The sequence below is a fragment of the Triturus cristatus genome, chromosome 5_2 (assembly GCF_964204655.1).
Source record: "Triturus cristatus chromosome 5_2, aTriCri1.1, whole genome shotgun sequence".
NCBI lineage: Eukaryota > Metazoa > Chordata > Amphibia > Caudata > Salamandridae > Triturus > Triturus cristatus.
In genome coordinates this window covers 1,101,987,368-1,102,011,856 of record NC_140588.1, presented here as the reverse complement: position 1 = coordinate 1,102,011,856, position 24,489 = coordinate 1,101,987,368, and the positions used below count along the sequence as shown (strand labels likewise).

At 41.5% G+C, this 24,489-nt stretch overlaps 1 protein-coding gene across 1 annotated transcript in view; it reads right to left on the bottom strand.

Moving 5' to 3' along the window:
• Window positions 1-1,034: 1,034 nt before the first annotated feature.
• The window catches only part of LOC146829769 (nicotinamide N-methyltransferase-like), a 42,866-nt gene continuing 19,411 nt past the window's right edge, over window positions 1,035-24,489 (bottom strand). The window contains exon 3 of the mRNA XM_085608488.1: window positions 1,035-1,730. Within this exon, the coding sequence (XP_085464614.1) occupies window positions 1,295-1,730 (436 nt within the window). The 3' untranslated portion in view covers window positions 1,035-1,294. The remainder of the gene's footprint in view (window positions 1,731-24,489) is intronic.

Genomic DNA, 24,489 nt, shown 5'->3' with positions numbered 1-24,489 from the left:
TGAGACGGGGCCTCTTCTTTACAGCCTCTTCTAGCCGTCACTGGCATGGTAATGCACTGCTCAGATCCAAGCCACTCCTACAGACCCGGGTCAAATCCTCTCTTATGGTCCTCAACAGATGCAGACTTAAGGCCCAGGGGCCCTGGGCCACAGCACCCAGCGATCTCCCAGATCTCCTTGCAATGCTCAGCAAGATGTCCCATGAACTCAAAGGCCTAGGGCCAATACGTCTGAAGGGAAAATTTAGTGCCTCCATCTACACAGGGGGCCCAGCAGCCTCTAGTACTGGCATACCTCACATCTCTCACATAGCTTTTCAGTCGATATGGCTCTGTGCTCCAGCACTCCCGTCTGACCTGCACTGTGTGACACAGGCCCCACTATGTTTCTTCCTTGCAAGTTCCTCTGAGTTCCTCCTCATCTGCATAAGTCTGCAGCTGGCAATCCAGCAGGTATGGTACCCTGAGTAGCAGGCCAATGTGGAGGGGGGAGTTGGGGCTCTTGAGCTGGTCTCAGTTCATCAATTTGGAGCTGGATGCAGGTCAGCCAAGCGGAGCTCTGAGCAATGCTGTTCACTCCATTGGCATCAGGCCACACCCCACATGCATACTTGATGCTGCTTAGATGGGACAATATCAAATTCCATGGGTGTTCAGCGGCAAAACCAACATCAACAACTATGGAAGGCCTCTTTCATGCAGAGTAAGGCAAGGCAGCAACATGCACCGATTTGCCTTACTCCATATCCACAAGTCCATGAAAAGCCACACAGGGTGGCTTTATGTGGCCTTGTAGATATAGCTAAGCCCTGTATATCAGCTGAATGTTACCAAAGTGATATCTGGAGGTACACATGGCTTTTAAATAAGTCCCTCAGTATGGCAATTTGTGTTATTCTGCTCCCAATATAGTACTGTCAGGCTTCTCGGTTATGAATATAATTGCCTGCAAGAGGACCCAGTTCCTTGGGGTTTACAATTAAAAACAAAGCACCAGAAATGAGAAGCTCTTGAAAAGAAAGCCATGTCCAGGAGTTAGGATGACATCATTTTTTATTGATTGTATTTATGAACCAACTACTAATGGTTTCACTCACTATGGTTACTTAACATTGCCCAGCTTTGTGGATTACTTCTATGTTCTATCAACAGTTCTCTATAATATTAAAGAAATAAATATAATTTTAAAGAATATATATAATGCGAAAATGGAAATGAAAGAAATTTGATGCTCAGATGACCTTAATTTTTCATCTTTTTGCATCCGATCAGTTTACTCTTTATCTACTGAAAGATTACAGTTCTCTTTCTTTGCGTGCTTTTATAACAGCAAAATATTTAAAATCTGCTTGATTGTACAAACTTTCAGTTTTCCGAGGATAAATGTGATCTTCCTCAATGACATAACCAGCCACCTTAAGAGCATTCTTCACAAAATCTGCATCCAAGCAGAGAATAGGTAACTTGACGTCACCGCACATGAAAAATGTTGCATAGAATTTTGTAATCATTATCAGATGTCCTCCAGTCTTTAATAGTGATGAGACATTTTTCAGAGCTTCGCAGTAGGACTTCTTGTCTGAGACAAAGTGCTCCACACAGTGCGCCAGGAGCAGACAGTCAGCCTGGGGGTGGATGACGGGACACAAAGGGTTACTGTTCATGACGTCATATTTCAGAACTCTTTTAAGTTTTTTTCGTAACATCTGTTCCTTCTCAGTCAATGTTTCACTGGAATAAAGAGATACAAGGTGATTAATATGCTTTTAATTGTTGATTGACACTTGTTTTGCAATGGGACCACCTTCATAGCTGCAATGGAAAAATGTATAAACCTTTTCAAGATGGCCGCTCCACTGCCTGTGCTGTTCACTTTCTGTTTTGAACTTCGCTGCAGCTATCAGTATGTTATGTTATGTTATGTTAACAGGTACTTATTAAGTGCACGGCTACTCCCGGGAGTGTCCTGGCGCTCTGGGTCACTGGGTTATTAACTACAGCACATTCACATACACGTATCATTGCATTCCTGCCTTCCCTGGACTCCTATTAGACATGCTGGTGTCAGTTCATCTTTTTGGAATTATTGTTTCCTTGACGTAAAAGAGCATTCTGTTCCTATGCAATGTGAAAAGATCCATCATTTCTAAAATATGGTCATTGCCAGATACGTTTACGGTGATCCTTCCATCTACATCACACATTATTACAACCACTGTGTGGGAGCAGTCATCTCAATCGGCACCAATAAACTTTCCCATCAACTCAAATCCCTCACCAAAGCATGAAACAGCAAAATCTAAAACGCTCACTCCAAAAAAATCCACTGAGTGCATATATATACTTCTACCTGGGTTTCAAGACACAACTCACAGTAGTCCCCACAGAGATTCTGTCTAGATACTGATACATTGGAAGACTGGTGTCCTCAGACCCTGGCAATGAAACACATCACCTTAACCTCATTCAAACCCCATTCTCTTCCACTGATTTCCAAAGCAATCCTCCTCAAATGTCTTCCACACAAATGCTGCTGGCCTCAAGACAACACCTTAACTAAAACCTCAACATTTTATTTTATTCCTAACAGAAACCTGGTTAAATGTCTCCTTGGTTTATGGATAGATTATAATATTGTGTCCAAAAAAATAAGGCCAAAAATATTGAGATTGTAAGTGCAATTAAGTATATCCATACAGTGGGGGCCAAAAAAAAGGGGGGGTAAGAAAGTGAGTTTCCAATTGTAATTCCCTTAGGGTTTATAGACATGAATAAAGCCTGAACAGCTGGACAGAATTACACCGAATTTGGTAGAAATGTAGCTCTTGGTCCAGTAAGCAACATTTTTTGTAATTTGGTGAAAATCAGTTATGTAGTTTTCAAGATATTAACTGAAATGCAAATGTGTATCTATAGGGTTTGTCCCTCTGCGGATCCTCCACGTATTCCTGAATCAACATGCAAACAGCAATGTAGTGATTGACTGGCCTCACCTGATAGGAAAGTTGGTGCTGCCATTTTGTTCATTCGTATACGGTCCTAGTGGGAAAAATAAAGTTAAAAGGTAATAGAAGGGGTCAGGGTAAAGGTACCCTAACCACATGGGACTAATGGAGGGGTCTGTGAGGGATCCCTCATGGGCCAGAAATGTCCAAAAATGTTTTGATTTTAGCATCAGAGAAGCGGCAGATCCTCCCCAGATCCTCATGCATTAGGGTGGTTCCAACAATCCAGAACATAACAAAAAACATACACTCACTCAGAGATCCATACACCTACTCATACCTCACTCACATACTTCAACACCACCTTACTCACCCATGAAGTCACTCACACAGCCACTCACATACCTATGCAGGCACTCTCACACCTACTCACAAATCCTCAAAACCACTCACACACACACACACCCACACAACCAATGACATACCTACTGACACACCCACACAGCCAGTCCCATACCCACTCACAGCCACACACAGACAGTCACATACACACTCATATAGCCACCACACACTCACACACCCACACAACCACTTGAACACACACTCACATCCCCTCAGACACCCAGGTTGCAGGAACATTATAGTTAGGAAACAGCAATGAAAAAACATAGAAATTCACTGAATAAAAACAAAGGTTACAGGGACATTTTAGTTAGGTTCAGATGTTACACACACAAAACCACTGAAAATCAAACGTTATAGTTACAGTTATCTCAAGTAACTATAATGTGTGCCCTAAGGTAACTATCAATCAAGCCCTCATCATGCACTGCTAATTACCCCACATATTAAATTGTTCATGACATCTTCTATGACATCATTGATAATATTACTGCAACATTTTAAGTGAAAATATTTATGAGAAAACTGTGCGTGGGGGCGTGAGTTATAGTTACCTTAGGGCCAATTTTGGACCCGGGGAGGGGGTCGATTGTATACTGGGGACCACATCCCCCAGGGCACAGCCTTTACATTATTTTTTTTAATAGGGGAGTGGGCCATGGAGCTCCCCTCTCCTAACTGATTTTGGCACTGGGCTCCCATCCGCCAGGTCCTGTCTTTATTACAATAGGGTGAGGGAATGAACTTCCCCTCTACACCGGCCGAGTTTGGCCCTGGGTACCCCATCACCTGGCCTTTTTGCAATGGAGAAGGGGAGCAGCGAGGTGTTCCTCCTTGCGAGGATTTTGGGCCAGGGACCCCATCCCCCTGGGCTCGGCCATTATAGTATGGGGTCGGGGTAGCATGGCCCTCTCTCCTGCCAATTTCTGGCCTGAGAACCCCATCCCCAGAGTTCCGGCCATTATACTATCATGGAGATTGACTATGTGGCGCTCTCCCAGAGTCAATTTCTGCCCCGGAACGCCAATCCCTGGGGTGCAGCCATGTTTTCCTGGGGGTCTCCAAGGAACACAGTCTGCACCTGGACTGCAGGAGTAGCCTGAAGGCACCTACAGTCCCTGTCAGCGCCTCAACTCCTGCATGAACCAGCATTGCTTCCACACATAGGGAGGTGCTGAAAATACAGCTCCCTGTGTGTGAAAGTAATTTGTCTGTTTCCCTTCTCGCTTGAAAGTGGGCAAGGAAACAGACAAATGTTATGCTTCCTGCAAGTGAGAGAATTTGTTGTGTCTTGGTGGGAGCTTTTAAACCTCCTGCCAAGCAACAGTAATCAGCAATATCCCCGGGTGAGCACCCCAGTACATAGCAGGAGCCGGCCCTGGGAGGTAGCTATCACCAGACAATCTATGGCTCCAGGAGGGGGGTGGCACAGCCCTCCTCCACTGTGGTATATAGCCCCAGGTGGTGGTCCCTGGGGCTGTGGAGATTCCGTGCAGGCCCCCCATTTATTTGATGTTTAGCCTTGGGCAACTAGCATGTATGGGGCCATATACATGTATATATATATGTATATATATATATATATATATATATATATATATATATATATATATATATATATATATATATATATATATATATATATATATATAATGTAATAGTGCGGATGGAGTTTCTATCAAAAAATTCATATTCAGGTGCCTATATCTTTGGCAACAGTTGATACATCTTCATGAAATGCTGGTACTTCACATGGGGTCTGGAAAGTTTTGCGGTGCTTTTGTGTAGAAGGGGCAGAGAAAAAGGTAGTGTCCCAAAATGTGTTTTCCCTATGTTAATTCCCATAGGACCATTAGACACGACTACAGCCAGAACTGCTGGACGGAATTACTTCAAATTTGGCAGAAAGCTAAATCTTGGTTCACAGATCATGCATTTTGTGATTTGGCGTAAATCTGTTCGGTAGTTTGGAAGATATTAACTGGAAAAAACATTTTTATATCAGGGGATGTGGATTCAAATTCACTGATGAACTCCTGATTGGCTGGCTGCCCCTTGACAGAAAAGACCATTTTTTTTGCCATGGCACGGTTGCAGTTGTTGAAATCATAGAGTGAATATTAAGTGAAGGGGACAGGTGAGAGGTTTATTGACCCCTTGTGAATGCTTACAATTAGGAGTTAGGATGTATTATGGCCATAAATATGACTCCAAATGTTTTTGGGATCATTCGTTTAATCTGTGGATTCCTCACGAGGCGAGGCTGGGGATCCGCTAAGTTAAAGTAGCTGAAAAAATATATACATATATAACAATATATACATATTTGTATCCTATTCTTCTCACAGCTACTCACATACCCATACAGATAATGGTACATCCACTCTTATACCCATAAAGTCATTCACACATCCAGTGTTACACCCATATAGCCACTGTCACACTGATTGACAACCCCATAATGACACTGTCACTCCTATTCCTAAACCCATACAGACACTGTCAAACTTATTCATAAAGTCATATATACACTGTCACATCCATTCACGTACCTAACCAGTCACTGTCACATCCATTGACAACGTTGTACAGACACTGTCACACCTATTCACAATCCCTTAGAGACTGTCATACCCATTCAAATCACCATTGAGAGCCTTTTATACCCTTCCACACACCCAGAGAAACTAAATTACATCCATTCACAAATCCATAAAGTCACTGTTACCGCTCCTGACAAAATCCGTACAGACATTGTCACAGCCATTCACAACTCCGTTGATACTCTGTCACACCCATTTACAACTCCATAGAAATATTCTCATATACATTCATAACCCCATACAGACTCTATGATGCCTATTGGAAAACCTATAGAGACATTGACACGGCCATTCACAAATCCCTACAGTCACTGTCACACCTATTGATAAACCTATACAGAGACTGTCACACTCATTGACCAATGCCATATAACCTTTGTTATACCCATTCATATACCCATACAGACACTGTCACACCCATTTATATCCAATACAGTCACTGTCACACCCATTGACAAACCAATACACACACCGTTACAGCCATTCACAACCCCATATAGCTTCTGTCATGCCCATGCATATACCCATACAGACAATGTCACACCCTTTCACAAGCACATACAGACATGTCCATACTCATTCACAAAGCCATATAGACACTGTTACACCAATTCATGTACCTAACCAAACAGTGTCAGAGCTATTCACATAAAGACTCTATGAAACCCAAAACCCATAGAGTCACTGTCACAGCCTTTAAGAACCCCATACAGACTGTCACACCAATTAATATACCCATACATAGACTTTCATATATACTTACAACCCCATACAGACTCTGAGATACCTATTCACAAACCTATTGGGACACTGTCACACCCATTTACAAACCCATAGAACACTGTTACACCCATTGCCAAACCCACTTATGCACCTAAAATAACACCAATTTAGACTATGTTATACCCACTGTGAAAAATCATTCAGAAGCTTTTACTCAAATTATTAAATGTGCTCTTTTTCATTGAATGTCTGCTTTTGGTTTATGGATCTGTGGAGTCAAATACTGTTTGGGACATAACGTGCCTCTTAGAAGAGCTATTGTGTTAATTGTGAGTATATGATAACTACATATACAAGTGAATGCAGAGTTTCAAATTGTTCAGAAACACTCTGTTGCCTTCATCTGGGAAGAGGAAACCATTGCTCCTGTATATTCCATGAATGTTGAAATGCAGGTTATTGTTTTTGCCAGAGTCCATGTTACAACAGTTTTATGAAGATGTCTCCTGGCTTTCTCTGTCTGTGGACAGAATTCAGAAAACAACTTCCATTTCTGCCTCTGGCATATCTTAGAAAACCCCAAGGCAGTGTAAGGGAAAAGTTTCATTAAATGTCCAAAGGTACTCTTCATTGGGATTTCCAGTCCTTTCTCAGTCAATGTGCCCAGGCCATTCCCACCACTGTGTACAATCTTGAGGTCTGGATGTTGGTTCTCCATAAAAATTTCAACCAATGGAAGCAGGTGATGCCACTTTAACTGGCCGAAGATGAGAGTGGTTTACCATTCTTCTGTTTGGTTTTTGCATGCTTTCTTGAAACACGTTTGAAATCCTGATAGTGAGTACCAAACATGATCAACACCAATCACATTTAACAGGCATGTGTATCCATCTATAGCAAAAGAAAATGATACAGAGGGTCTGAGTATTATTAAGATGGATGAAACTGAGCAGGATGTCAAAGGACATTTTGAAAGTGAGTAGATAATGAAAATAAAGTGAAGTGAACTGATAAGTAACTATGAATAAAAAGTGGTGAAGGAAAACAAAACAGAGGCATACATCAATGTATGGAGTAACACAAGGAGTGAAATGCTAATGTATGCTGTGATATATTAAGGCATTTTATTATGTATACAGTTATACAATGAGATATACACAGATATGTAGATTAAGATGAGCTGGTTCACACTGATGCTTTTGCAAAGAGAGCAGGGTATAATTAAAGATATTTACTTTTTACAGATATTGATATAGCTATGCATACAGTAACAGAGAAAGGTGTACAGTAATGCATACATTACATATTCAGGAGGAAACTGATGTGTGCATCATTTCTTATACTCATTCAGACCTCTATTATTCTCCTTTATATACCTATACAGACACTGTTACACCCATTCACATACTGAACCAGAGACTCTGACATCCTCTTATACACCCAATCAGAGACTCTCACGTACCCATACATACCCATACATACACTGTCATATCCTGTCACATACCCATTTAGACCACCTTTAACCCTATCCACATAGCCATACAGTCTGACCCCCATTCACATACATATACAGATAGTCGCATCCTCTCACATACCCATACATATACTGTCATCCCCTATCTACATACCCATACATATAATGTCATATCCTCTCATATTCCCATTTAGACCTCCTTAACCCTAACCACATACCCATACAGTCTGACCCCCATTCACATACCCATACAGATAGTCACATCCTCTCACATACCCATACATATACTGTCAACCCCTCTCACATACCCATACAGTGTGTGTCATAACCATTCACATATGCGTACAGAGACTCTCACATATCCATGCAGACACCCTTATACCAATTCATATAGCTATACACAACTTTAACACCCTTTCCCTCGCTCATTAAGACCTGCTTTATTCCCATTCTTATACTCATAGAGACAATCTGACACCCATTCTCATACTCAGACACTGTTAAACACACAGGCACTGTTATACTGATTCACAAACTGAATTAGAGACTCTGACATCCTCTTATATACCCAAAGACTCGAACACCCTCTCACATACATATACACATCCTGTCATTTACCAATTCAGACCTGTCACATCTTCCCACATACCAATATATATGTTATATTCACTATTGACAACACGCCTGACTCCATTTCTGTATTTCAATCTACCATGGTGCAAATCAGTAACTGGATGAACAGCAACCATGTAAAGTTAAATCCAGATAAAACTGGACTGATTCTGATAGTCAGTGCTCAGAACACTTGGAGCTCACACTTTTGGCCAACTGAGCTGGGCTCCCCCCAGCTCCATCTACTTCAGCTAAGAGCCTCGGGCCACAATCAATTGTGACCTGTGTATGAAGTCCCAGATTAAAACAGTAGTTTGACCAGTTTCTTCCAGTTGCGGCAGATAAGGGAGATCAGCAGACTCCTTACCAAGTAAGCACTGTTCCAGGTTGTCTTAGCCCAGGTCATTTTCCATATAGATTACGCTAACTCACTGTATTTCGGTCTGCCAATGCATCTAGTCAAAAGAATGCAGCTGGTGCAGAATCAGGCAGCTAGACTGATTTTCCATCAGCTGACATGGCAACACGCCTCCCCTCTTATCAGAAAGCTACGTTGGCTTCCCATAATACAATGTTCTGCCTTCAAAATTAGGTGTCTCATCTTTACATCTTTGCACGGTGCCCACCCAACATTTGTTTCCAATCTTATAGAGAGACATAAACCCTACCGCAAATTGCAGTCTGCCACATGAATCTTCTGGTCATTTTACCTATCAACCAGAAGAGACTAGGCATCAGCAGGTTTGCAGTGTTGGCCCCCCAATTTTAGAATACCCTCTCCCTAGGCATCAGATCCTGCACCGACCTGCTGACATTCAGGAGACTCCTTAAGACATGCCTTTTTATTCAGTCATACTAATAACTCACCAGGGCTCGGATACTCTTACTTTCAGTACCAAGAAACCGACCGGTGCACGTGTGCACTAAAAATATTTTTAGCATAACATAACATATATTGTCACAGCCTCTCACATACCCATACACAGACAGTAATACCATTTACATACTGATACAGTGATTCTCACATGCTCTCACATACCCATACAGAGTCTCACACCCTCTCAGGTACCCATATATAGTCAAGTCAAGTCAAGTTTATTGTTTTTATGAAACACAGTATATTCTATACATTTGTAAAATGACATGATTGTGTGTAATGTCTCATACTTCTGTCAGCAGGTGAGGGGTGTTGTTGGGATCTTTCAACAGGCTATGTCTAACAATGTCATGAATTTACAGTTTAGCTGAGGCGCCACAAGCTAAAAACAGGCAATTACAGCTTCCCTGCAGGTGCATGTGTTTCTCTTATTAAAACAGCTTGTTAGGTATTATATTCTGGTTGTTTGCAGACCCGAACAGGTACAGATTATCTCTCTTATTATTACAGTTTGTGCATGCTGTAGGGCCCTTATATTTCCATGTTGGCAAGGCTGCATATCCTGGTATGTTTCCCATGCATGGGGAAAGAAATCATTGTTTGATATGTGCCAAAAAAGGGATGGTCATATACAAGGCAGCAGAGAACTCGGTATAGTATTTCATTACCCTCCATGCATGTGGTACTGGATACTAAAGTTGATTTTGTCTCCGAATGTGGAGATCATTTTTGTGGTTTTGTTTGTTACCCTTCTAAAGGTGTCATAGGTCATGCCTGATGTCCATAGCTGCGTAAGATCTAATTGTTTGATGGAGGCATGTAGGTATTTATGGTGCTCTGATAACTGATTATGTTGAAGTGCTGATCATAAGCCCTCATTTAAACAGTGGGTTGAACAGCTGGTTTTTACTGCTGTCACTCATCTTGATAGATCTTGCTTAACAAGGCCAAATGGATTTGTGTCAGGGACGAACCCCGCTGTAAATTAAATTCCTAAATGCACTTATGTGTATCCTGTCCAGTATTTAGGCACCTCGGTCTTACATCGCCATACTTGGAAAAGTGCTTGTTGATATTAATTGGGAGGCCATTACCATTAAGAGCGACTGAAGAGATGGCCCATTCAGTTTCCTTGCCAAGAGATAAAAGTGTAAATTAGGGGTGTCTTCTTCAGATTGATATACTATTTTTGCAGTGTAAAATTCCCTCTCTAGTCTAAGTGTACGTCTAGATGTTTATATTGCACTACTGATTCAAGGCACGATTCATCCAAAAAGAATCTGGGGCAGGGCTCAGAGGAATATTCAGTGACATTGTTTTTGTTTTTGCTATATTTATCTCCAGGTCATTGTCTCATGCATGGTGTGTGCACTGATGTTGTAATCCCACTCTGGTTCGACTAAATGAGATGATATCATCGGCGTATAATAAAAGGGTGGGTTGAAGCAGACACAGATGGGAGGGGGATTTAATTTGGTCAAGCACAGGTGTAAGATCTGACAGGAAGATATTGATATAGCTATGCATACAGTAACAGAGAAACAGATGGGTTTTTGGCTCTCAAAAAAGTACTAGTGAGTTGACTATATTAGTGGGTTCATCCACGTTGTTTTTCTTGTACTTTATCCCTGGGATAGGGATGTACCTCCTTAGAATCCTCGCTCTCTCCTTTGTTTACATATGGTTCTGACAGACCCATACAGAGAGTGATATACCCTCTGAAATATACATATAGTGACTCTTACATCCTCTCAAATACCCATATAGACATTTAAATATCCATACAGAGATTCACACACCCTGTCACATACTTATAAATAGAATATAATACATTCTCACATAGCCATAAAGGGAGTGTCATAATCATTAACACAACCATACAGAGACTCTCATTCTCTGACATACCCATGTAGTGACTCCTAAATCTGTTTACATACCAATACACATGCTTTTCCACCCTCTCACATATTTACTCTTAGACTATAAGACCCTCTCACATAGATTAACAGACTCTGTGGCAACCATTCACATACTCTCATACCCTCTGAGATACCTATACAGATACTGTTTTACCCTTTCATATACCCAAATACAGGCTCTCACCTCTTCGTTTGATATGTGACATTGTTTCATTGATAAAGTTGTTACTTAGTGAATTAATATTTAGATGTTTTAATCTGGAGCTTAATGTATTGGTTATTACTTTTCCAGATATTCAGTTTTGAAAAAGAAGACGAACTACAATGCCTAACAAACACGAAAAAGAAAGAAAGAGTATTACCAATTTCAAAGTGAAACAGAAAAGCAAAATACGGTGGAGAATGTCCAGAGAAAACAAAAGAGAAGCTTGTAAGACTACTTATCAGATCCTGGAAAAAAATATGTTGCAAAATGCCAAATGAGAGTACAGTTTTATCTAAAAGTGGATTTGCACATCAACTGAACAAAAGCAAGGAGTAAGTGTTTCACAAAGTACGAAATGTTCTCAGAAATCAGAGAATTTCTCATGGAGACAAAAACAGTTTAAGGAGTTAAGAGCTAAAATGTTTCACAAAAAGGTAATACAAAAATTGCAGGAAAGAATGAAGAAATATAAGAGGAGAAGTGATGCATTTAAGCAAAAGTAGTATACTGAGAGTGTTGTCAAAAAAGCTTTTGATTTAAAGAAGGAATTATTTATTTTGATATTGAATAGAATGAGAATATTAAACAAAACAATGGTGTGTATGAAGAAGTTCTAGAAAAAGGCATATTAATAAAACTAATTTTTGGAAACTTATTAAAGGTGCATGGATGCATATGTCTAGTATAAATATTTATTTCAAGGAGGAAAGCTATTTCCAAGAAAATACATTAAAACATACTGCTGATTTAAGTGGTTGTTGTAATCAAGTAAATTATGGTTCTCCTGTTGCAAAAGAGGAGATGGGTTCTACGTATGTAGAGAAAGTGATAGATAAAGAGGTGCAATGAAGGCATAGACAGGCCCTAGTATACAAATTGAATTGTAGAAGTATTTACTACAAATTGTCAGAAATCAATTGATTTATTAAAGATTTTAAACATGACATTGTATGCAGAAGTCTGGGAAAGAAAAGTACAATTTTGCAAGGTTTAGATCCATGCAAAGTGAGAAAATATAGTGATTGGCAGCGACATTCACTGGCAGGCACTTTAAGGTAAGTTTGCACAAGCATGTTTCATCATTTATTATGTTAGCAGTTCAACACCCAAAAAAATGAACTTTGGTTACTGCTTTATGCTTAGGATTGATGAATAGAGCTTTATTGTGTGGTACGCTAGCAGAGGTAGAAAACATTTAAGAAGATACTCAGTTTTAGTTGTTTGGTCTAGAAGAGGAGCATAGGGCAAATGTGATGTTGGTTACTGAAGATGCAGAAGATACAGAAATTTCAACTCAAATCAATGCAAAGTGTAACACAGATTCCTTTGAAAAACCACACTGTGTTTATATTTGTTGTTGAATCACTCACTACAAAACACAAACTCTAAATGTAGTGTACTCTAAAATTAGAATAGAGGACAATAATAAATGGCAAGAATATGGTGCACACTTATTTGCTGAGGAACAATTATCTGTAGGAACAAGTTAGAGAATAAAAAAATGCCAACTAGAGGTATACATAAAAAAATAGAATTGGCACCCATTCCACAAGAGCTTAAATCATTGAATGTTTATGAATTAATTATTGTACAACACATACATATTTCAGCAATCATTCGTATGGATCCAAAGATAGGGGGATCACCTCAAACTGAGCTATCCAGGTGACTAAAGAAGAGTGTTGTGTACTTACCTTTAGATTTTAAGAAAAATATTTAAACTGTAGGCGTAGTTATTGAGATAGAATAATCAATTACCATTTTGGTAAATGGTGTTCCAACAAGGAATACAAAAATCTGGCAAGAGTTAGTAGATGTGAATAAAGTTTAAAAAAACAACATTATACCTTGTGAAATATGATATCTACTATAGAAATGTTGATGCTGCTGAAATTTGAATTTGCATACACATTGCTACCTTATCATCATGCGTACAGATTGAAAAAGTGGATCAATCTAGACAAGAATAATTATTTTAACACTACATTACCCATCCACTGAATTCTAAATAAGTTATTGGTGATGCTATTGAACTCTTTCAAATGAAGCAAGCATAACAAAGTCCCTTAAGCGTCTGGTAAATTTCTTTAGAGGCTTGTTGTTTTACACAACTGTTTCCCACTGGAGTAGGTGGACGCTGTGATAACCTCCCTGTACAGATACCAGGAGTTGAATACTGCTCACCACAATTAGACTCAGAGAACCCAAGATGTTGTCTGTGTTTTACATACATATTTCATTTTCTGTTTTAAAGTGATTTGTCTGGACTGTCTTATGCTGTGAATAATTTGGATGACAGGAGCAAATCTTCAAAATTTATTTTCAAGGAAATTTTTAGATAAAGTTCAAGAAAAAAATGTAAACTGGGAATATAACTTAATGAATTTGATTGCATGCCAAAGGGGAAAAAATAGTATTAGTATTGTCCTCATGGAGAACTCAAATGCATGTTGAGAAACATAGGAGCACCTACTTGGTTTGTTACACTTAGGGGCTGATTCCGATCCGGGTCGGAAAGCACTCTGACCGAGCCGGAGTCCTGCATTCCGACCGAGCGAGTACGATGCGGCCGTATGCTGCCGGACTCGGTTCGGTCAGACTCCCATAGATGTCAATGGGAGCCGGTCATACAACGCGTACATGGGCTCCCATTGACTGAATGGGTACGTCGCGGACAAGTGCGCCCCCTACAGTGGGTACGCGTCGGTGCCATCTGCACCATACATGCCTGTGTTGGGGAGACCCATGTCTGAGTCGTAGAGCTGCGGGTGACAGGGGGTCCGATGCAGACCCCCAAATGCAATCACCCGGACAATCTGCGATCCGGACACTCCGGCTCACACAGGCTGTCCGACGCGTGCATCGTACTGGCTCGGTCATGAATCGCAACCATTGCACGCCACGGTTAGCCTACGACCGAGACGTACGGAGCCGGAAAACACGCGTACGGCTCGTAGTTTTTCCGGCCGGATCGCGTTCGGTGCCCTTCCGACCCGGATCGGAATCGGCCCCAAAGTTGTGCTGAGTATACATGAATTTTTGATAGGGGCAAATTCAAATATTGAGGACATAAATGTAAGGACAGCAGGAGAACTTTGCTCTCTGGATCCTGTTAATGTATGCAGATATTTTATTCATACATTCCAGGCCATGCTGTCTTTTATCTGTAACAAAAATAATCCTTCACTTGGAGAAGTAGCTGATTTTATTTGGCAAAAAAAGTACAAATCAAGTCATTCTCATCATATTCACATCTTTTTTTGGATGAAAGATGCTCCAAAATTTGGAAAAGAGAGCGATGAGTGTGTGCTCTCTTTCATAGAACAGTATAGGACATGCGCCATCACGAAACAGACAAAGACCTGAGACAACAAGTTATTCACTTTCAAGCACATAAATGTGAGTTATACTGTAGTATAAGATACAGATCTAAAGGACATTTTTACACAAGATGTTATTTTGGATCCACAACTTATTATTGCACAAGGAAGAGTGAACAGCTTTTTGTCTGTAGTGAGACATACAGCAACAGGAAAGTCACCAAAAACACATACAATTTGAGATGAGCAGAGACATCCAAAATCATGAATGTTTAAAGTGCAAAAATTCTAAAAATATGGATTGTAAATCTGGACATACAATTTGTTGCAGAGAACTCCATTACTGTTGCTCAAAATATGACTTAGTACATTACACAATCAGAGAATACTTATTGGTTCCGGACTTATTGGTTCCGATGTCCACCTCAAACTAAAAGGTCAACTTTGTGAAAGCCTTGCCTGAATCTCTATGCATTTTTCTGCTTTTCCCCCATTGTTGCCTATAGTGCATAATTAAGCATTGGAGTGATATATTTATCGAGCTTTGTAAAATTGTATCTCTGAAGGTACTTACCTTAGAACTGTGTCCTTGGTCTTAAAAAATTATATATCAATCAATGTATTTCTAAAAATTGTTCTCAGATTTATTCTTGACTGTGTGTCTCATGTATTTCATCTGTGATTACAACATATGCTTAACACTACCCTCTGATAAGCCTAACTGCTCGCCCACACTACCACAAAAAGAGAGTTAGTATTATCTACTTGTATCTCTATCTGTGCTTTTTGGGATTTATTGCACTCTATTTCATTTTAGTACACTCTACAAAGAGGCTGTTTCCTACAGTGCATTACTCCTTAACATCTTCACACCAAGAGATGGAGCAGAAACCAAACAACTTGTGATGCACCATCAAAGCAAGGAGGCATTTCAAGTAAGAAAAACAATAAAACGTTGTTTGACGAAAATGGCACTGTAACTGTTTGAATTCTTCCTATCTATCTGAGTGCTAAGAAAAAAAAAGAACAGAGATGCATAAGCCTTACAAAATGGGCCATATAAATATGAAACTCACACACTCTCTAACGGACCTACTCAGACACTCACACCCAGTCCCAGACCCATTCTGACACTCACACATCCTCTCACAGACCCACTCAGATACTCACACACCCAGCCACAGACCCATTCTGACACTCACACATCCACTCACAGACCCACTCAGACATTCACACAGCCACTCACACAACCCCTCAGACACTCACGCACCAACTTACACGCCCACACAGCCAAGGTGACAGGGACATTATAGTAAGGAAATAACATTAAACAACTTTAGAAATTCACTGAAAAAAACAAAGGTTACAGAGACATTATTGATAGGAAATAGAATTAAAAACCTTAGAAATCCACTGAAATGAAAGGGACGTTGTGTTAGGATAAGATTTCACTTCTCCAAAACCATAGAAATTCAACAGTTATAGTTATCCGGGCTAACTATAACTTATGCCCCCTGTGATGCACTGCTTATGGCTGTGCATATTACATCATTCAAGACATCACTGATGACATATCAAATGACACTTCTTAGGACATCACAGATGACCCAATCCACAGAAAACACACACACTCACACAACCACTCACACATCCACTCATACTCCCATCTCAATGTCTCTAAAGACCTGGTGTGCATTTCAGCAATGAGATTATTATTCATACATCTTTATCCTAAAACCTGTGAAAACATAAATTTCCCCAAAGAGAGGACAACATGAGCACAAAAATCTATTTTGCCCACAAACAAGGGTACATCGTCTCAACTACATAAACTAAGTGAATATTTCTTTGGTGGAGACACATTGTCCGGCATCAAATACACAATAAAAAATAACCAAAATGTACTGAGTAGCCGGGAAGAACTCTCTGTACTTCTAAGGTGGATTGGGTAGGGCCAAAAGGGCAAGGCCGTTTTGTGATTTTCCATGATTATAAAGGGAGAACCATATATTCTCTTCTCACCAGAAGATGATAAGAAAGAACCTACTGATCACAGTCACTACATTTTGCACTATGATGCATCAATGATGTTTTCACACCCATCCTACTATTTGTGAACATTTTTTATGTTGAATTTAGCAGAAAACCCTCTTACTTTACCTTGACCAAGCACAAGAAGTTAGAATCATTTGAATGTCACAGATATATTCTATCTTGGATGAAACACATGTGGCCAGATGGTTTTATTTTTCTAGTTTTATTTTCTATTTACAAATTTGTTGCAAAAAGATATGATACGTATATTCTAGTACTGCGGTTGTTTGAGAAATCGGTGTTATTTTAAGAAGGTGTAAATAATATTTACAGACACATATTGTAATTCATGGTTTTTTTCAGCTATTTACTAATATAAAATGTAAAGTGAGATTTTTATTAGTAATTTATTATATTTCCTGTTTTCGGGAATACTTTGGAGTTTGCGAATATTACATGACTACAGAAAAGAGGAATTTTATTGTAGACTTTGGATTATTTTAGAAAGAAAGCCCCCACCCAGTCTTTCTTTCTTTACACTTGTGGTGCTCAGATTGGAGGTGCATATTCCAGTACCTGCCAGTTTTTGGCTTTCTTCTTTAAAATGGTATCTGGTGGCAGTGGAGAACAGAAGCCTCACCCTGTGGACGAGAATTTGTCAGAGGAGGAACTCCCGATGAAACACCAAACCCATCCAATGGAAAGATTTCACCAGCCCCGCCGCAGAAAAGAAAACAGTGCCAAAGTATGTGAAGTGCTCTTTGTGTGAGAAGAACCTATCCACGGGTATGTCAAAGAAATATTTGTGTGGCACAACAAGTATGCTGACATACCATTTCAAGCAGTTGACCAGAGCCGAGATGGAGTACAATAATCCCCATCCCCCACGGCCTGATGTATTCTTTAAGGGCCCCCCTCCTTGAGCCCATACATGGTTTTGGGGACCCCATCAATGGGCTTGGCTTACTAGCTAGGTCCCAGAGAGCCCACCACCAGGACATAGTGGTTTCCCTGCATGCACCGGAAAGCGGTTTACTGTGTTTAGTGCCTTGTGGCCAACCCCCTTACAAATAGGGTCTATGCATCATAGGGTGTTAGATTTATGGATGGTAATTAAATATTACATCACTGAAAAAAACTTAGAAATTCACTGAAAAAAATGAAGATTAAAGTAACTTTATAGTTATAATAAAAGTTCAATTACATCATATTGTTTTTTTTTGCACTCTAAGAACTTCTGCAATTCACCAGTCATAGATATAGTCATATCAAGTAAACATAATCTCTTCCCTAAGGTAACAATGACTCATGCCCTCACTATGCACTGCAAATTACCCCACATTTTGCATCACTCATGACATCTTCTATTACATCATTGATAACATCACTGCAACCTTTCAGTACAATTTCTGATGAGAAAACTGTGCATTGAGTGAAAACTGCAGTTTGGGAACAGAAAGAGAAATGCTTCTTCCACTCATTTAATTGCAATTTAAAATCCTCTCTAATGACAAAGGTGATTTTTAAGTTACTGTTCTGAAGAAGGCATTTTTAGAAAGTTTGCATTTGTCTGCCTAAAGCAAATATGTGTTCCTGCCAGTGTCTAGAAAAATATGACTGTGAATTGCGTACTTCTTGTGTGTCTTTTATGTGTACAGATATTGTATTAAGAGAGTAGGTCTTCCTGATAGGATGGCTGGGATGAAGTTAGTCCCTACCCTGCAAAGACTTCAAAGGACCCAACCTGCAGTACACACAAAGGAACTTAACAACAGGCCTGCCCCTGCCTTTGTCCCCCTAGACAGATTGAAACCAAACAAAATGAAAGGGAAAAAAACTGGATAAAAGCTTGTTTGGGAATACACAAGGACTGGCCCCTACACAAAGGCTGACACTGGGTATAAGAATAGCACCATTAAAACCCCTCATTAGAACACTCCTGGGCCTGTGGAAGTTTCAGAAGACGGACTGCTTTGAACCTAGCATCCCAAAGGTAAATTGACTGACTTCCTGTGTGAGCTACGGGTGTACAACACGCTTCGAAAGGCCTGTCTGCAACTGCCCAATTAACCAGCTCTAACTGGACCTGCCTGAGTGTTGATTATGGCATCTACTGCAGTGAGCCGACATCCCAAAAAGATGTCCCAATTCCTGGACCCTTGGCCGGCATCAGTATGAACTTCTCTTGCCAAAAACTTAAGTCCAGGTGAAAATCAAAACCATAAGTGTGCTTCTTGCGTCAGCAGCAATCAATGTGTTTTCAACAGTGAGCTGTTCTTCACGCCACACGAAGACTGATCATGTATCGCGGCTTGAGAAGACACAGCTATAACCTGGTCCTAGCAACAACAATGATCTCCTCACAGCCCCGGCTCAAGTTAAGGTTCATTCGAGTGGACTTGGACTCAGATGAGGTAAACTCTTCACTGGCATAAGTACGTAGTATATAGAAGACAATTGAAATCTATTGGAACATTCAGTTGGGAATCCAAGGTAAACAGGAGTCCTCTCTTAGACATGAGGGCAATATTCGTAAGTGAGTAAAAATGCTGGAACCCCCGAAATGCAGCAGTCCAATGTTGTAATGATGCTTCAGTATGCTCATGTGGTCTTGTGACCCTAGTCGTTTCGGTCAATATGTGAAATAAGTCATAAACACACGAGTGGAGCTGTGGTCTTTTTGTCATAACTACAGTCCTACTATTGGAATTTAGTCATTTTAAGTGTAACATTTAACTCTATTTTTCTAAATTGATTTGGGATTTTTCTAGTCTTATCTTTTCACGTATTGCTGTTTGAATGCTACATACATACTTTACTCATTGCCTCTAAGGTAAGCCTGATGCTTTTGTGTCGAGGTACCAGAAAGTTAAGCACATGTTTATTTAGTGGCTTCTGTAGTTCACTTTGAGAAGGATTGTGTTTATAACTACACAACACCAATTTCTTACAAGTTGCAGAACCCTCTTCAAGAAAATAGAGCTTTTCACCAACCCCAAGAATGACCCTCTAGGACCTTACTCCATGGGCAATTGCAAACTCACTTCTTCTTCAATGGAAAAATGCAGATGATATGACAACACATTCCTATGCCACCCATCCCTCTGTGCTGTATTCCATGATGATTTCCTTTGCAGCCCTATCAATCGTAGACCACACTGATATCCTCAAATCCATTAATTGCATATCCTATAAAGATGATGCCTTCTACTGGTGTTTTAACGGCACTCTCACTGGAAAAACTTTCTCAAATCTACTTACCCTTGTCAATGTCTTCCTCAATCAATGTTTGGTCTCAGAATCTCTGAAAGCAAAAGACACAAAATTGATGGACGGAATGCAGAACAAATCAAAACATCCACTCCCAGTCAAGAGAGCTGGGTTAAATCCATCATTCTTTTGCTCACCATGCCACCCCATTTTAGCCCTGGCTATATGCAAATCAGTCTTGACCCTGTGCCTCATGGGAACAGTCCAGCCCTAACTGCCAAACCAGGTCCTCCCTGGACCGGAAACAAGCATCCTAGGACCGGTTTCGGGGTTTCACCCTTCTTCAGGCAGGATAGCTTGATTCCAGTGGCACAGTGAGCCCAGGGTCTAGACTGATTTGCATATGGCTGGGTTCAAACTGGAATGGCATGGTGAACAAAAAAACGATGGATTTAGGCCCAGATCTCTGTACTGGAGTGAATGTATGACATTGTTCTGCATTCTATCCATCAACTCTTGTTTTTGCATTTGTCACCCCGAGTGGGAGGGGTATGCTCAGACATGAGTCCCGTGCTCTCCATCCCACTGGAATCAAGCTATCCTGGCTGAAGAGGGGTGAAACCCTGAAACCAGTCCTAGGATGCTTGTTTCCAGTCCAGGGAGGACCTGGCTTGGCAGATCGGACTTGACTGTTCCCATGAGGCACAGGGTCAAGACAGATTTGCATATGGCTGGGTTCAAACTGGAATGGCATTGTGAGCAAAACAGCGATGGATTTAGGCCCAGATCTCTGTACTGGGGTGAATGTATGACATTGTTTTGCATTCTGTCCATCAACTGTTTTTGCATTTGTCACCCCGAGTAGGACGGGTATGCTCAGATGTGAGTCCCGTGCTCTCCATGCCACAGGAATCAAGCTATCCTGGCTGAAGAGGGGTGACACCCCAAAATCGGTCTTAGGATGCTTGTTTCCAGTCCAGGGAGGACCTGGCTTGGCAGTTCGGAATGGACAGTTTCCATGAGGCACAGGGTCAAGACTGATTTGCATATGGCTGTGTTCAAACTGAAATGGCATGATGAGCAAAAAACGATTGAATTAGGCCCAGATCTCTGTACTGGGGTGAATGTATGACATTGTTCTGCATTCCGTCCATCAACTGTTGTTTTTAAATTTGTCACCCCGATTGGTACGGGAATGCTCAGACGTGAGTCCCGTGCTCTCCATGTCACTGGAATCAAGCTATCCTGGCTGAAGAGGGGTGAAACCCCCAAAACCGGTGCTAGGATGCTTGTTTCCAGTCCAGGGAGGACCTGGCTTGGCAGTTCGGACTGGACTGTTCCCATGAGGCACAGGGTCAAGACTGATTTGCATATGGCTGGGTTCAAACTGGAATGGCATGGTGATCAAAAAAACGATGGATTTAGGCCCACATCACTGTACTGGGGTGAATGTATGACATTGTTCTGCATTCTGTCCATCAACTGTTGTTTTTGCATTTGTCACCCCGAGTGGGACGGGTATGCTCAGACGTGAGTCCCGTGTTCTCCATGCCACTGGAATCAAGCTATCCTGGCTGAAGAGGCGTGAAACCCCGAAACCGGTCCTAGGAAATCTCTTTCCAGTCCAGGGAGGACCTGGCTTGGCAGTTCAGACTGAACTGTTCCCATGAGTCACAGGGTCAAGACTGATTTGCATATGGCTGGGTTCACGAACTGGAATGGCATGGTGAGCAAAAAAACTATGGATTTAGGCCCAGATCTTTGTACTGGTGTGAATGTATGACCTTGTTCTGCATTCTGTCCATCAGCTGTTGTTTTTGCATGTGTCACCCGGAGTGGGACAGGTATGTTCAGACGTGAGTCCTGTGCTCTCCATGCCACTGGATTCAAGCTATCCTGGCTGAAGAGTAGTGAAACCCCGAAACTGGTACTAGGATGCTTGTTTCCAGTCCAGGGAGGACCTGGCTTGGCAGTTTGGACAGGACTGTTCCCATGAGGCACAGGGTCAAGACTGATTTGCATATCGCTGGGTTCAAACTGGAATGGCATGGTGAGCAAAAAAACGATGGATTTAAGCCCAGATCTCTGTACTACGGTAAATGTATGACATTGTTCTGCATTCTGTCCATCAACTGTTGTATTTGCATTTGTCACCCTGAGTGGGACTGATATGCTCAGACGTGAGTCTCTTGCTCTCCATGTCACTGGAATCAAGCTATCATGGCTGAAGAGGGGTGAAACCCTGAAACCGGTCCTAGGAGGCTTGTTTCCAGTCCAGGGAGGACCTGGTTTGGCAGTTCGGACTGGACTGTTCACATGAGACAAAGGGTCAAGACTCATTTGCACATAGCTGGGTTCAAACTGGAATGGCATGGTGAGCAAAAAAACAATGGATTTAGACCCAGATCTCTGTACTGGGGTGAATGTATGACATTGTTTTGCATTCTGTACATCAACTGTCGTTTTTGGATTTGTCACCCCGAGTGGGACTGGTATGCTCAGACTTGAGTCCCGTGCTCTCCATGCCACAGGAATCAAGCTAACCTGGCTGAAGAGGGGTGAATCCCCGAAACCGGTCCTAGAATGCTTGTTTTCAGTCCAGGGAGGACCTGGCTTTGCAGTTAGGACTGGACTGTTCCCATGAGGCACAGGGTCAAGACTGATTTGCATATGGCTGTGTTTAAACTTGAATGGCATTGTGAGCAAAAAAATGATGGATTTAGTTCCAGATCTCTGTACTGGGGTGAATGTATGACATTGTTCTGCATTCTGTTCATCAACTGTTGTTTTTGCATTTGTCACCCCAAGTGGGACAAGTATGCTCAGACGTGAGTCCCATGCTCTCCATGCCACTGGAATCAAGCTATCCTGGCTGAAGAGAGGGGAAATCCCGAAACCGGTCCTAGGATGCTTGTTTCCAGTTCAGGAAGGACCTGGCTTGGCAGTTCGGACTGGACTGTTACCATGAAGCACAGGGTCAAGACTGATTTGCATATGGCTGGGTTCAAACAGGAATGGCATGGTGAGCAAAACAACAATGGATTTAGGCCCAGATCTCTGTGCTGAGTTGAATGTATGACATTGTTCTGCATTGTGTCCATCAACTGTTGCTTTTGTTTTTGTCACCACGAGTGGGACAGGTATGCTCATACGTGAGTCCCGGGTACTCCATGCACTGGAATCAAGCTATCCTGGCTGAAGAGGGGTGAAACCCCAAAACTTGCCTTAGGATGCTTGTTTCCAGTCCAGGGAGGACCTTGCTTGGCAGTTCGGAATGGACTGTTCCTAAGAGCCACAGGGTCAAGTCTGATTTGCATATGGCTGGGATCTAACTGGAATGGCATGGTGACCAAAAAAACTATGGATTTAGGCCAAAATATCTGTACTGGGGTGAATGTATGACATTGTTCTGCATTCTGTCCATCAACTGTTGTTTTTGCATTTATCACCCCGAGTGGGACGGGTATGCTCAGACCTGAGTCCCATGCTCTCCATGCCACTGGAATCAAGCTATCCTGGCTGAAGAGGGGTGAAACCCTGAAACCGGTCCTAGGATGCTTGTTTCCAGTCCAGGGAGGACCTGGTTTGGCAGTTCGAACTGGACTGTTCCCATGAGGCACAGGGTCAAGACTCATTTGCATATGGCTGGGTTCAAACTGGAATGGCATGCTGAGCAAAAAAAGAATGGATTTAGACCCAGATCTCTGTACTGGGGTGAATGTATGACATTCTTTTGCATTCTGTTCATCAACTGTTGTATTTGCATTTGTCACCCTGAGTGGGACGGATATGCTCAGACGTGAGTCCCATGCTCTCCATGTCACTGGAATCAAGCTATCATGGCTGAAGAGGGGTGAAACCCTGAAACCGGTCCTAGGATGCTTGTTTCCAGTCCAGGGAGGACCTGGTTTGGCAGTTCGGACTGGACTGTTCCCATGAGGCACAGGGTCAAGACTCGTTTGCATATGGGTGGGTTCAAACTGGAATGGCATGGTGAGCAAAAAAACAATGGATTTAGACCCAGATCTCTGTACTGGGGTGAATGTATGACATTGTTTTGCATTCTGTACATCAACTGTCGTTTTTGGATTTGTCACCCCGAGTGGGACGTGTATGCTCAGACTTGAGTCCCGTGCTCTCCATGCCACAGGAATCAAGCTAACCTG